At 49.7% G+C, this 15,234-nt stretch overlaps 1 protein-coding gene across 1 annotated transcript; it reads right to left on the reverse strand.

Annotated features, from left to right (window-relative positions):
- Positions 1 to 2,211: 2,211 nt before the first annotated feature.
- Positions 2,212 to 15,229, reverse strand: CATSPER4 (cation channel sperm associated 4). The gene is made up of 10 exons (XM_007979910.3): positions 15,017 to 15,229; positions 14,425 to 14,568; positions 12,463 to 12,564; positions 7,675 to 7,772; positions 7,381 to 7,501; positions 7,039 to 7,172; positions 5,109 to 5,283; positions 4,123 to 4,334; positions 3,644 to 3,809; positions 2,212 to 2,687 (listed from the first exon to the last, which is right to left on the reverse strand). The coding sequence occupies exons 1-10, from the start codon at positions 15,227 to 15,229 to the stop codon at positions 2,634 to 2,636; spliced, it is 1,419 nt and encodes a 472-aa protein (XP_007978101.2). The 3' UTR covers positions 2,212 to 2,633.
- Positions 15,230 to 15,234: the final 5 nt, after the last annotated feature.

Genomic DNA, 15,234 nt, shown 5'->3' on the forward strand with positions numbered 1-15,234 from the left:
GTTGGAATTGTGATTGGAGGTGCCCTGCAATTATAGATTCAGTGTGGATTGACATCTTTCTGATATTGAGGTTTCCTGCCCAGAGAAGCTCCCTTGAGAAGTGTGACCTGGGCTCTGGAGTCAGACCTGGGTTAGCATCTCAGTTTTGTAATGGAGAATAAGTCCCCCACAGGGACAGGGGAACATAGAAATCACTTCGTGTCTCTGAGTCTCAGTTTCCTCAATTGTGAAACAGGGATGACAGTACTGCCTACTTCACTGATGGTCATGAGGATGAAATACTGTGTGTGAAGCACTTAGCACCGTGCTTAGCACCTAATAACTACTCAATGAGTAGACCTGCTATTGGGAATGATTATCCCCTGCTGCTCCTCTCATCAGAATTGGTGTCTGCTTCCTGGACAGTTTGCCAAGGATGCTCCTATCCCTGGTAAAAGTTATGGATTCATAGGAGTCCCCAGAGGTCCACTGATTGTAGCTGATGGGAAACCCATCAGGTGAGACCATAGGGGTGATGAGACCCACAATTTCCAGCCACCTCCCAATATCTTCCCCCATACTGTCCTAGGAGCTCAGAATCCAGGGCTGCACTCCTAACTCAGGCTCAGTAAGGCATGGGGAGTGGCAGTTGCTCTTTGCTGCAGTAGGGAAGGGGAAGGGAGTATGCCTTCCTAGGTCCTCAGTTCCAGGCCAGTTTGGGAAGGAACTAGCCTGCTGACACTCCAGGCTATTAGGTTGGCCAGGATGGGAAAGACAAAGGCAGAGACGATGAGATAACGAACAAGATGAAGGGAGTAGATAGACAAAATAGCATCCTGGAAGAGAGATGGTCAAGGCCAGGAACTCCATGGAGGTCATCCTGCCATGCTCCTGCCTCTAAGCTCATGGATGCTCCAAATCTTTCAGACAATTAGGGGTAAAGGATAGCCATGCTCAAACTGTTAGCTTCTCCTGAAGACACCATCTGATCTGCCACCTTCTTCCCTCTCTGGCCAGCAAGAAGAAGGGCTGAGAGAGCCCCCAGAGAAGGATGGGTGTAAAGATTGTGTAGATACTCACCAGGCAGGTTAAGGGCGCCATCCCCAGTAAGTAGCAACAGCAGCAGCAAAAGCCTCTGGGTGCCCTTATCTGTGCTGCTGATGGTCCTGGAGGGTGCCGGGAAGAAGTCCTGGCTTGAACAGGGGAATAGATTAACGGCTCCAAGACAGTAAGGCACTGCTGGCTCTGGTGCTGCCTCTTATCTGTCTGCTGAGTGGCTTTTCAGAGCTGGAACCAGTGCTGATGGGAGGAGGATGGGGGGTAGGGTTTCCCATCAGCTGCAATCAGTGGACCTCTGGGGACTCCCGTTCCAACTGGTGGATATCGCCACGGCCCGTAAGTGTCAGGCTTCGCTGAACAGCAGGCAGATGTCCAGGCCTTCTAGGCTATCCCCGCACACCTGCATCCCAGGGACATAGCTGATCCCATTGGTCTTCCACTTCCTGGGATAAGAGGGTATTGTTTGATTTTAGAGATGGAGATCAATCTCACCCTCTCCCAATTGCACAGATGGGGAAAACAAGGCCAAGTGACCCACTGAAGGACCGGAACCTAGGTTTCCTGTCCTCTAAGGCAGCTCTTTCTATTGCCCATAATTGCCACAGTTTTCTGACTGTCCCCAGATTGCATACCTGCTGAGGCTCTCAAAGGCCTTGAGTATGAAGATCCCAAATAGGCTTCACGGGTCCTAAGTTCCCTATCAGACTTCATTCACCGGACCCACAAAATCCTCCTCTCCTCCAGGAAGCTGCCAAGTCCCACACTTTAACCAGTCACTCTCCATTGCCCTGGGATGGAGCTGCCTGTACTTGTGTGACTTGGTGATTGGTGATCCCATCAGACAAGGGCTCCCCAGAGTGAGGACCAGTCTCCATCTTCAGACAGGGAGAGAGCAGGTAAGGCCATCTCCTTCATCAGACAGGGGCTCCCTCCCATGAGGACCAGACTTTCCTCCGCAAAGCTTAGGACCCTGAGGGCAAAGGTTATATCTCTACAATTAAGTCAGAAATTTTTAGGGGTGCAATTCTCCCTCCCATTAGACTGGAGGCTCTTCAGGGCAGTCTGTGACTCTCCCACCAGACAAATGGGATTTTGAGGGGCAAAATCTGTCTTCCCTATCAGACCCGGGCAAGTACCCCAAGGAGTTGGTGATCCACCAGTCAGAGACATTAATTCCAACACAAAACTTTATTGTCAACACACAGATGTCTGGACCCACTGGCCTTGCCTTTCTCTTCTTGGTGCTGGGGCCCACTGAGGCCCCCCACCACCTCTGGGCAAGAGCAGGGGGCCAGGGATCCCCATCCTTAGGTCAAATCCTGGCTGCGTTGGCCAGCACCCCCTTCTGTGCTCATCCTTGCTGCTAGAGTTTCCACTCTCATCATCCAGCATCATTCTCTGTCCTGGCTCCTCTGGACCTGGGGCTCACAGGCACCAGCCCTGCAGGTGCTGCCACCTTCACAGCCCCCGGCCTCTGCCCAGGTGTAAGGGAGAGGATGGGCTCTGGCCAGGCTCTGCCAAGCCACACTAAGGACACAGGAAGACACAGCGGCTGGGTGTGTGTGTGCAGGCCCCTTGGCTCCCATCCTGGCCTCTCAATGGCTGTTCTTGCGTTTTTTAAGGAGTATTTGTGAGCTAGAGTCATGAACCTGCAAACCAAGAGGACTTCTTGTTAATCCCCCTCCCCTGATATGGCAGACTCCCTTACTCACCTCCTCCAGTCTCACCAGCTTCCTCAGTCAGGTCTCCCAGGAAGTTCTTCATAGGTCTAACTTGAGCCTACCTAGTATCCCCTCTGAGTTTGGGAGCCCAGGGTGTATCCCACGCAGATGGTGTCGGGGTAGAAAAAGAAACTAAGTAACATGGGTGTGTGCCTTTTTCTCTCCAGGAGCTCTGGAGGCAGCTGGTTTTATGCACCTTAGATAGGATCCTGGGGTCCTGTGCCCACAGTATACTTACAGCCTAAGTGTCTGCCACTAGGCAGGCACTGAGCTGGCTCATGCCACACACACTAAGAAAGGGTAGGTTTGAAGGTGCTAGAGATGAAACTGGCTGGAAGGGTGGAGCCACTCCAAGAAGGAAAGTACAAAACCTAACCAGATAGGCAGTGACAGTTGGGGTAGGTGGAAATTTAAGAGGCAGACAACCAGGCGCGGTGGCTCACGCCTGTAATCCCAGCACTTTGGGAGGCTGAGGAGGGTGGATCATGAGGTCAGGAGTTCAAGACCAGCCTGGTCAAGATGGTGAAACCCTGTCTCTACTAAAACTACAAAAATTAGCCAGGTGCCGTGGCAGGTGCATGTAATCCCAGCTACTTGGGAGGCTGAGGCAGGAGAATCGCCTGAACCCAGGCGGCAGAGATTGCAGTGAACTGAGATCACGCCACTGCATTCCAGCCTGGGCGATGGAGTGAGATTCCATCTCAAAAAAAAAAAAAAAGAAAAGAAAAGAAAAAAGAAAAAAAAAGTGGGGTGGTGGTGGTGAGGGGGACCAGATCTTGGAATAGACAGAAATTTTGACAAATGGTCCAGAGGCCCGGCTGGGCATTTGCACCTGGGTGGAGTGTCAGGGCGAGTACTGATTGGGTAGGAGAAGGAAGGCACACCTTTTCCATGTTAACGAGCGCACTGAGCAAGTCTCGGTGTTGAGACATCTGGCGGACGTCCTTGGATGACGTAGTCTCCAATGACCCGCTCGTGGAAGACTGCCTTTGCATCACCTCTGCCTCCTGCTCCTGGTTGAAGCGGATTGCTCGCACCTCCTCCACAATCCTGGGGGTGGAGCAGTGAGTGCCTTTCAGAAGGCTGCAGGGGAGGGAAGCAGCCCTCCCACCTCTTCCCTGGCGTCACCCCCGCTTCGCTCTCCCACACAGCCCTGACAGAGACCGAGGCCAAGCTATGCCCTTGTGTGAGATGGGAGGAAATCGGAGTCTGGATTCCAGCTCCTCCACCAATAGGGTGGGGGACTTCTCTAGGGCCCAGAGTCTGCCTTCTAAAATGTTGAGGGTGTGAGACCAAAAGACTCTGACACTCCACCCAGCCTTGACTCACATGACTTGGGGGCACCCCCAGTACCCTCCCCTACATGTTGAGTTCATCTCTGATCTCCTTGTACTGCCTCAGGTTCTCCTGTATTGCCTCAAGCACCAAGCAAAAGTTGTCACACGTGTTTTCTGAGAGGTTTGACAGGGGGCCTCCCACAAGGGGTTCCTGGGGGAAACCAGATTTCTCCGAGCGGGCGACCACACAGTGCACCAGTGGCAGCTGGTCATTCTCCTCCTCTTCCTCTGCGCCTGTCTGGGAATCGGGAGATGGAGAGGGGTCAGGACAGCTCAGGCAGGCGCGCCCCTGGCACTCCTTTCCTGCTTGGCTTCAGGATGAGTCTCTTAGGATCCCAGGGTTCTAAGGCCTTCATTTCAGCTCTCACCAGTCTTAGCCTTACTGTCTTGCTGGAGGAACCCAACTTTAAATGCACATGCCCTTCCCCCACTTCTTTAAAAATTCTCACCCCTTGTCAAAATTTAGCCCTGACCCAGATTTCAACCCTGATAAACCCTACCCAGCAAATTTATAAAGCTCTGCCTACCCTCAAGCCCAGGCCTCCAGCACTCCACTTTTTTAGAAGTACTCCACTCCTTTCCCCAACCTTATGGAAGTACTACCCTGAATGAATAATAAGGTAGCTAACATTTATTGAGTGCCTACTATGCACCAAGCAGTGTTCATTTACCCATGAACCCTCATAAAATAACCCTATGAGTTAAGTACTATTATTATTCCCATTTTACAGAAGAAAAAAATTGAGGCTTAGATGGGTAAATGCCCCAAGGTCACCCAGCTGCTCAGTTTTGATTTGCCATAGAAATCTAACATCTAGAAAATCCACACCCCTCAGAAGCCCCAGTGGGTGGGTGGGTGGGCACTCAAGATGGGGGACTGCTGCCTCCAGGCCTCCAACTTGGCTTTCTCCAGGCCCTTGATTATGCAAGCACACACATACATGCACATATGTTCAAGTCTGCTCTCATACACACCCCTTTTCCTCCCTTCTGCCCTCCCCATCCCACACACCTCACTAAAGGTTATTCGTTGCTGTTGTCCCTGCTCTTCTGCCTTCATCATTTGCTCCAGGTTGGTGGTCACCACGATGACGAACAGGTTGATGCCAATGAAGGCACCGATGGTGATGAAGATGGTAAAGTAGATGGCACCCCCAATCTCCATTGCATATTCCCTCTTCTCTGTCCTGCAGATGGCAGGCAGGGGCCCCATCATTTCCCTGGCCCTTCGAGCCTGAGTTTCCTTATCTTTGAAATGGGAAAATCATCCCAAGGCCTACTAGGACTTCTGCCTGTGTCACTGCTGTTGTGCAGATCTCATTCCCTACTCCTGTCTCAATAGCTGCTCTCTACTAAGCACCTGCTGTGCTGCCAGACAGTGGGCTGATTCTCTAACCAACCCTGCAAGGTGGGGACGTGCACATCAACACTATTAAGTTTAATCTATTAGCTACACTCCTTTTTTTTTTTGAGACGGAGTCTCGCTCTGTTGCCCAGGCTGGAGTGAAGTGGCGCGATCTCGGCTCACTGCAAGCTCCACCTCCCGGGTTCATGCCGTTCTCCCGCCTCAGCCTCCCAGGTAGCTGGGACTACAGGTGCTTGCCACCATGCCGAGCTAATTTTTTTTTTTTTTTTTTTGAGACGGAGTCTCACTCTGTCACCCAGGCTGGAGTGCAGTGGTGCGATATCAGCTCACTGCAACCTCCGCCTCCCAGGTTCAAGCAATTCTCTTGCCTCAGCCTCCTGAGTAGCTGGGATTACAGGTCCCCCCCCTGCCTGGCTAATTTTTGTATACTTAGTAGAGATGGGGTTCACCTTTTTGGCCAGGCTGGTCTTGAATTCCTGACCTTGTGATCCACCCGCCTCAGCCTCCCAAAGTGCTGGGATTACAGGTGTGAGCCACTGCACTTTGTTTTTGTATTTTTAGTAGAGATGGGGTTTCACTGTGTTAACCAGGATGGTCTTGATCTCCTGACCTCATGATCTGCCCACCTTGGCCTCCCAAAGTATTGGGATTACAGGCGTGAGCCACCATGTCCAGCCAGCCTGAATTTTTTTTTTTTTTTTAGACAGTCTTGCTCTATTGCCCAGGCTGGAGTGCAGTGGAGTGATCTGGGCTCACTGCAAGCTCTGCCTCCTGGATTCATGCCATTCTCCTGCCTCAGCCTCCCGAGCAGCTGGGACCACAGGTGCCTGCCACCACACCTGGCTAATTTTTTGTATTTTTAGTAGAGACGAGGTTTCTCCGTGTTAGCCAGGATGGTTTCGATCTCCTGACCTCATGATCCACCCGCCTCGACCTCCCAAAGTGCTGGGATTACAGGCGTGAGCCACCGCGCCCAGCCCCAGCCAGCCTGATTTTTATCCATTATCTACGTCATAATGGAGAATGACCGTAGAAGCCCTTTATCTACTGGGCTTCTATACTCACATGTAGAAGATAAAAAGAAATCAGTTAAGGGGGTCCCACTTTCTGGAGTAAACTGGAAAGAAATAGGGCTTAGACTTAATGGAAAAGAGCTAAAGAACAGAACACAAAAATGAATGTGGGCAATGGGTTTAAGAATGAATAAAATGAGACCTGAAGTTCCCAGGAGTTCAGGCAGTTTGGTGGGCTCCAAGGTGGGCTGGGAGGTTGCTCTGTAACCTGAGGCATAACTACAGACCTGCTCCCCTATCCAAGGCCAACTACCCAGCTGGTTAGCTGAGGTTAGCTGAGGTCCCCACAAAAGGGTTGGAATAGGACTCTGAATGTATGGAGATTCAAGGGCGACAAGGCTTGAGGTACCACACGCCCAGGTATTTCCTTTTCCTCTGTTTAAAGACCTGGGAACTCCTGCTTCCACTGGGCCATCCTCATCCCAGTCCCTGGAGCTCCCACTCTCAGGGAGAGCCCTTACACCCTACCGGCTTCCCTGCCCCATAGGTGGGTTGGCACTCACTGGAAGTCACTGTAGATGTCCACCCAGCCATCCTGGGTGATGCAGATGAAGAGGGTGTACAGCGCAACCTGTATGTTCCGGAAATGCTTGGGCACGAATGCACCAAAGAGTGTTACCCCAAACACTGAAAAAACCTGTCAGAGAGAACAGAGCCCCACCCCGACTTCACCAAAGGACCTGGAAATAGGACACGCGAATGTCATGCAAATGAACGCTACCAAGGAAATCACAGGGATTCAGGCCCACGGGCCTCTCTGCTCGTCCAGACACCCCTCTATTCGCAATGACCCAAGGGCCCTATTCAGGGAAGGGAAACAGATGGGGGTGGGGGCAGGCACTGACCAGCATGAAGAAGAGGATGAGGACCATGATATTGGCCATGTCAGGCACCGACTGCAGGATGACACGGATGATCCGGGCCAGGGGCTCCACCGCCATGCACACATGCACCAGACGAAGCGCCCTGTGGCAGAGCCTCTCAGGGGTGCCCCTAGGACCTTCCCAGCCCCCTCCCTCCTCATTACCCCCACCAGCTGCCCAGAGAGGCAAAGCTGATCTCCATCTGGTCGTTATCCCCCCAGCTCATTCCTGGGTTCCAGATAGGTTCCCCTCATTTCTCCAGAGCTCCCAGCTCACCTGAGAGTATAGTTGATGGAGGGGATATTGATTTCATTAATGAAGAACCGCAAGAGCAAGATAAAGACGATAATGAAGTTGAGGATGTTCCAGCCGTCCTGGGGAGTAGGCCAGTCCCAGTGGGGTCTGTCAGGCCCAGCCTGTGGGGGCATCCTAGGTCTGCCCTCCCCACATCCCAAGGATGAGTGCTCAATGTCCCTCTCAGAGCAGGGCCAGTCAGCTGCCATCCACTGCTGTTACCCTGCCGCCCCCCAAACATGCCACAAAACACACGTGTACTCTCTGTCCCATACATGTGTCAAAAGCCAAATGCAGTCTCAGAGACACAGCAAAGACCCTTACAGATACACAGCTGGTCCCTAAGCTGAGTGCCCACCTTGGCTAAAGCATGTGCAAAACAGCCTTGCCCTACAGTTAGGTAACCTGAAAACACTTGGCTGTTCCTGTCTTTGGGTGACACACACTACAATTAATAATAAAATGAAAATGGATACTAGTAAAAACATAAGGAATACTGCTTCAGTAGCCAGTTCTGAGGTGAGATAACTCTCACAGCACAAGAAAGGAAGACAGGCGGGCCGGGCACGGTGGCTCATCCCTGTAATCCCAGCACTTTGGGAGTCTGAGGCAGGTGATCACGATGTCAGGAGTTGGAGACCAGCCTGGCCAACATGGTAAAATTCCATCTCTACTAAAAATACAAAAATTATCTGGGCGTGGTGGCACGTGCCTATAGTCCCAGCTACTCGGGAGGCTGAGGCAGGAGAGTTGCTTTAACCTGGGAGGCAGAGGTTGTAGCGAGCCAAGATCGCGCCACTGCATTCCAGTCTGGGTGACAGGGCGATAATCAAAAAAAGAGAAAGAGAGAGAGAGAGAGAGAGACAGAAAGAAAGAAGGAAAGAAAGGAAGAAAAAGAAAGAAAGAAGGAAAGAAAGAAAGAAAGAAAGAAAGAAAGAAAGAAAGAAAGAAAGAAAGAAGGAAGGAAGGAAGGAAGGAAGGAAGGAAGGAAGGAAGGAAGGAAGGAAGGAAGGAAGGAAAGAAAGAAAGAAAGAAAGAAAGAAAGAAAGAAAGAAAGAGAAAGAGAGAAAGAAAGAGAGAGGAGGGAGGAAGGGAAGGAAGGAAGGAAGGAAGGAAGGAAGGAAGGAAAAGATAAGAAAGAAAGAAAGAAAGAAAGAAAGAAAGAAAGAAAGAAAGAAAGAAAGAAAGAAAGAGAAAGAAAGAGAGAAAGAAAGAGGAGGGAGGAAGGGAAGGGAAGGAAGGAAGGAAGGAAGGAAGGAAGGAAAAGATAAGAAAGAAAGAAAGAAAAAGAAAGAAAGAAAGAAAGAAAGAAAGAAAGAGAAAGAAAGAAAAGAAAGAAAGAAAGAAAGAAAGAAAGAAAGAAAGAAAGAAAGAAAGAAAGAAAGAAAGAAAGAAAGAAAGAAAGAAAGAAAGAAAGAAAGAAAGAAAGAAAGAAAGAAAGAAAGGCAGGCACAGTTTGCAAGCCCTTTGTCCAATAAGGCACTTACACAGGAATGAGGTGGGGAGGAGGAGGAAACTCACAGGTATGAAAAATCTGAACAAGGATCACACTGCTAGAAATCTGATCCGCAGATACTCTGGTTAAGGTACAAAATGACAATTTGTATAAGGTTGAGAATAACCAACATGCCAGGTGCAGTGGTGCAAGTCTGTAATTCCAGCACCTTGGGAGACTGAGGCAGGAGGATTGCTTGAGCTCAGGTGTTCCAGACCAGCCTGGACAATATGGTGAAACCCTGTCTCTACAAAAAAATATAAAAATTAGCCGGGCGCGGTGGCTCACGCCTGTAATCCCAGCACTTTGGGAGGCCAAGGTGGGTGGATCACGAGGTCAGGAGATCGAGACCATCCTGGCTAACACAGTGAAACCCCGTCTCTACTAAAAATACAAAAAAACTAGCCGGGCGTGGTGGTGCATGCCTGTAGTCCCAGCTACTTGGAGGCTGAGGCAGGAGAGTGGCCTGAACCCAGGAGGCGGAGCTTGCAGTGAGCCAAGATGGTACCACTGCACTCCAGCCTGGGAGACAAAGCGAGACTCCGTCTCAAAAAAAAAAAAAAAAAAAAAAATTGTGTGTATATATATATATATATATATATATATATATATATATATATATATATAAATATAAATTAGCCAGGGGTGTTGGCATGTGCCTGTGTAGTCCCAGCTACTTGCAGGGCTGAGGTGGGAGGATCACTTAAGCCCAAGAGGTCGAGGCTGCAGTGAGCCTAAATAGTGTCATTGTACTCCAGCCTGGGCAACAAGGGTGACACTGTCTCAAAAAAAAAAAAGGTAAAGAAAACCAATGTGTCCAATGATCAGAAGAGACTGACTGGGTAAATGATGTTACGTTAAATTCCATTAAATCAATAGAATACTATGTAGCTATAAAAAAGAAAAATGAGGCCAGGTATGGTGACCTTTGCCTGTAATCCTGGTGCTCTGAGAGGCTGGTGGAGGAGGATCACTTGAGGCCAAGAGTTTGAGCCCAGCCTGGAAAACATAGCAAGACCTCATCTCTACAGAAAAAAAAAAAAAAAAAAAGAAAGAAAGAAAGAAAAATGAGAAAGATCTCTATGTACTGATGTAGAAAGATTGTCAGGATCCATGATCCATTCAGTGACAAAAGTAAAGTGCAGAATAATGTTTATGCTATGTTACTGTTAGGAAAGGGAAGATTGAGAGTATATACATACTTGCTGATTATTGTAAAAATAAATACTGGGAGGATGCTATAGTTTGAATGCTTATCCCCTCCAAATCTCATGTTGAAATCTGATGTTCAGTGTCAGAGGTGGGACCTAATGGGAGGTGGTTGGGTCATGAATGGCTTGGTGCCATCCTGAAGGTAATGAGTGAGTTCCCTCAAGAGCTGCTTGTTAAAAAGAGGCTGGCATGGGCCAGGTGTGGTGGCTCATGCCTGTAATCCCAGTACTTTGGGAGGCCGAGGAGGGCGGATCACGAGGTCAGGAGATTGAGACCATCCTGACTAACACGGTGAAATACAAAAAATTAGCCAGGCATGGTGGCGGGCGCCTGTAGTTCCAGCTACTTGGGAGGCTGAGGCAGGAGAATGGTGTGAACCCGGGGAGGTGGGGCTTGCAGTGAACTGAGATCGCGTCACTGCACTCCAGCCTGGGTGACAGAGTAAGACTCTGTCTCAAAAAAAAAAAAAAAAAAAAAAGGGCCCGGCATCTCCCCTCACTCTCTCTTTTGTTTCCTCTCTCACCATGTGATCTGCACATGCTTCACCTTCTGTCATGAGTGGAAGCAGCCTGAAGCCCTCACCAGAAGCAGATGTTGGCACCATGCTTCTCACACAGCCTGCAGAACTGAGAGTCAAATACAACTCCTTTCTTTATAAGTTATTCAACCTTGGGTATTCCTTTATAGCAACACTAAATGGACGAAGACAATAAAAAAGAGACTACAAATATAAAAACTATAATGATAGTGGTGGGAGAAAGGGGATGAGGGGACAAGAGAGAAGCAATAATTCTATATGTACCTTTCAATATAGTTTTTACCAGCATATATCTGCATTAAATATTCAAAAAGAAAACTTTTTTTGGAAAGAGAATCTCACTCTGTCGCCCAGACTGGAGTGCAGTGGTGCAATCTCAGCTCACTGCAACCTCCGCCTCCCGGGATCAAGCGGTTCTCCTGCCTCGGCCTCTAAGTAGCTGGGATTACAGGCGCCCGCCACCATGCCCAGCTAGTTTTTGTATTTTTAGTACAGACGAGGTTTCACCATGTTGGCCAGTCTGTCTCAAACTCCTAGCCTCAAGTGATCTTCTTACCTCGGCCTCCCAAAGTGTTGGGATTACAGGCATGAGCCACTGCAGCCAACAAGAAAACTATATTTAATGGGAAAAAAAGTTCTTAAATGTATTGGGGACCCAATAAGCACAAGTCCTGCTGGCCTCTCGTACTGAGTCTGCACCTTCACATGCATAAGGAGATACAAGCCTGCCTGTCTGCAGATCCACCCGTAGATCCATTCAGTATGTAGCTCCTGTTGTGTGCCATACCCAGATCAGTTCCTGAGAATATAGGATGCCTGCCCTGTTGGGCTCACAGACTATTCTGAGGGAGATGGATAAACAGCAAATTTTAACTCCATGAAAAAAAAATAGTAATAATAAGTGCATAGCATCATGGAGACACAAAGTAGCGCCTAACCTATCCTGGGAGAGACAGGAAGACTTCCTGGAAGAGAAGACATCTGAACGAGTCTGTAAGTAGGAGTAAAGCAAGTGAATAGGGAAAATCAGATTTTGTAACATGTGAAAATTACATGAAATTCCAATTTGGGTGTCCATGAACACAGCCATGCCCACTTCATTTATGTGCGGTCCATGGTTGCTTTTGTTCTGCCACAGCAGAGGTGAGTCATTGTAACAGAGACTGTACAGCTGTGAAGCTTAAAATCTTTTTTATCCGGCCCATTACAGAAAAAGTGTTGCTGATCCCTGCTGACCTCTGTAAATTAAGGTAGATCCTCTCAGCCCCATTTCTCAGATAAGGAAGTCAGGTTTGTCTAAGACTACAGAGCTGGGGAAAGCTGGAGCAGGGATTGGAATTGGAGCCCAGGCAGGCTGCACTTCTAGTACCAGTTACTTTCTGCCACATCATACACATCTCAGAACTAACACACTCTGTTTATACACATACTCACACCCTCAGTTTGTAGGGCCAGGAGTACAGGGGCAGACTGGGTGGTGTGCAGTCCCCAGGGAAGAGTATGGGCAAAGGGCTCCAGATCTCACCTTCCAGAAAATCCAGAAGCCATTGAGCCAGCCGAGGAGAACCTCACACATAAGAATGGTCAGCACAATGTCATCTATAGTAGAGAACAACTCATAGTGTTTCTACATGGAAGACAGAGATAAAAGAGGGGCAGAGAGGTCAGTGGAGCAGGGCCTGGGCAAGCCGGCAGGGAGAGGATGTATGTAGGGGAGGGAAGGCCCGTATCACTACTGCTCTTGGTCCTCAGCATCTTTGTCACTTCCTTTAAAACACACTTTGCGTGTGCGTGCCAGGCACTGTGCTGGGACTATCACATATCACTTCATGTTACCATGACTGTTGTCCTGCAAAGTAGGTTTTATTCCCATCTTACAGAAGTGGAATCAGAGTGGTGCCTGTGTGTGCACAGCTAGTTGATAAAGATGGTTGTCTGACTACGGACTTTTGTCCCTAACTTCTAGAATAGGGATATTTTGGAGAGGGAAGTAGGAGAGACAGAACAGCCTCCAGGATTGGGAGGAAAAGACCTGGCCCCTGAGGGTAGAGAACACCAAGCTCCATCTGTCCTAACCTCTCCTGCTATTCCAGCTGTCCAAATACTCCAAGTTAGGCCTAACCAAACTCCTGGGTATCCTGCCACTCATGGGTCCAGGACATGCACCCTGGATGGATGAATTGGTAGATGGGTGACTGGGGTCTGCCCAGAGCCCAATTCACTTTCTCTCAATCTCGAAACTCCTCCTTCAGCTTCCTTATGGCTGCAACCCCACTAACAGCCCCCATAGTGCCCGACTCCACCTAACAGTCCCAAGTCACCATGTCTCCTCTCTTACTTTTATTTCTTTTTTTTTTTTTTTTTTGTGACATCTCAGCTCACTGCAAACTCCGCCTCCTGGGTTCAAGTGATTCTCCTGCCTCAGCCTCTCAAGTAGCTGGGATTATAGGCACCCACTGCAATGCCCGGCTAAGTTTTGTATTTTTAATAGAGACGGGGTTTCACCCTGTTGGCCAGGCTGGCTGGTCTTGAACTCCTGACCTCAGGTGATCCACCCACTTCAGCCTGCCAAAGTGTTGGGATTACAGGTGTGAAGCACTGCGCCTGGCTCAAAAAAAGTTTTTAATTAGCCAGGCGTGGTATCTCGTGCCTGTAGTCCTAGCTACTTGCGAGGCTGAGGGAGGAGGATCACTTGAGTCCAGGAGTTCAAGGCTGCATTGAGCCAAGATGGTGCCACTGCACACCAGCCTGGGTGACAGAGTGAGATCCTGTCTCTAAAACAAAAAAAAAAGAAAAGAAATTAAAACATCAAGGATAAGTCACACTGAACTTCAAGTTGGACACAGAGAAGTCTCTCATATGCTGTTTTTCCCCCAGTCTCCCCACCTCTCTTTGCCTGGCCGACTCCTACATGCTCTTTTTTTCTGTTTCTTTGTTGTAGTGACTGAGATCACATCCTACTTTTTACTCTCAACTCCAGTGTCACTTTCTCCAGGAAGCCAGCTCTGATCCCCCAGATTAGGTTCGAGTGCCTTCGTTGAGCCTCCATGTACTCTGGGTGCTACTTGGGCACTTGTAATGACAGTTTCTGTGTGTCTGAGACAGGACCCAGTTGTGCTTATTATCCCTGGGACCCTGGCAGTCTGCACAGTCAGTACCTGGCACTGAGTGATTGTCCTTTAGTAAGTGCTGGTTAGAATTGGATACCCCTTATCCACAAGGCACCCATTTGCCTCCCTCTCCTCACACCATTCTTCTCCTGTCCTTCCTGTACAAATCCAATGCATTCCTCAAAGCCAGGCTGCAGAGCCCTCTCCACCATGAAGTCTTCCTTGATCTCCAGATTCCTAGAAGGTCAGAGCTGACAGACCCTTGAAGAGCACCCAATCCAACCATCATAGACAGATAAGGAGCCTGAGGCCGGGAGAGTTCTCGCCCCAGGGCCCCCATTAGGGTTAGTGGGGCAGAGGTCATGCTGGCGTCCCACCTGGTCCAGGTAGGAGTTGGTGCGGAGAGCGATGGTGATGGCGTTGATCACCAGCAGCAGGGCCAGCAGCAGTTGGAAGGCGGGGTGTCGGAGCAGCTGCTTGATGTACATGCGAGTGATGTACTCCTGCATGTCCCAGGTGTCCTGGGAGAGGGCAGGACCTTCCCTCAGGCAGGTGTCACCATAGGAGGCCTCTGCCTGGAGGTTTGCTCTTAGAGAATGGGGGTCCCTGGGGCCCACTCTAGAGGGGGAAAGTCACCTGAGAGTGGATCATGGAATGGAGACATCAGTGTAGAGGTCACTATCTAAATGGCCACTAAAAGTGGGTTACTATTGGGGGATTTTTGTGGAAGTCATTGCCAGAGAATCTCTTTGGGCTCTCTGATAGTGAAGATGATCGTTATATAAGGGTTCCTATGGGGGGCACTGCCAGAGAGTTACTAACATATCAAGGGCAGTCACTCAGGGGTCAGTGCTAGGGAGGGTCCTCTGGGGGTGTTTAGATGGGAGAGGGGGCAGAGTTACCGCGAGGGTCTGCTGCCCATGAGCACAGCTGCAGGAGGGGCCACTGTGGGGCGGAAGCTATCCTTACCGCTTTGTTCATGATGTCCCGGCGGTTGATGAGCACCTGCTCCTCTGGTTGACCATAGGACTCGTGAATGGTACTCTGCAGGAGAGAGGGGCGGCCCCTCAGTGCAGCTACTCCCCTTCCAAACCTCATACGGTCCTCCTGAGTCCCGCCCCCAACCACGAGGCCTGTGTGGGAGGTCCACTGCTGCCACCAGGCCTTTTCATTATCCCTCATGGTTG

Source organism: Chlorocebus sabaeus, chromosome 20, assembly GCF_047675955.1.
Source record: "Chlorocebus sabaeus isolate Y175 chromosome 20, mChlSab1.0.hap1, whole genome shotgun sequence".
Classification (NCBI taxonomy): Eukaryota; Metazoa; Chordata; class Mammalia; order Primates; family Cercopithecidae; genus Chlorocebus; species Chlorocebus sabaeus.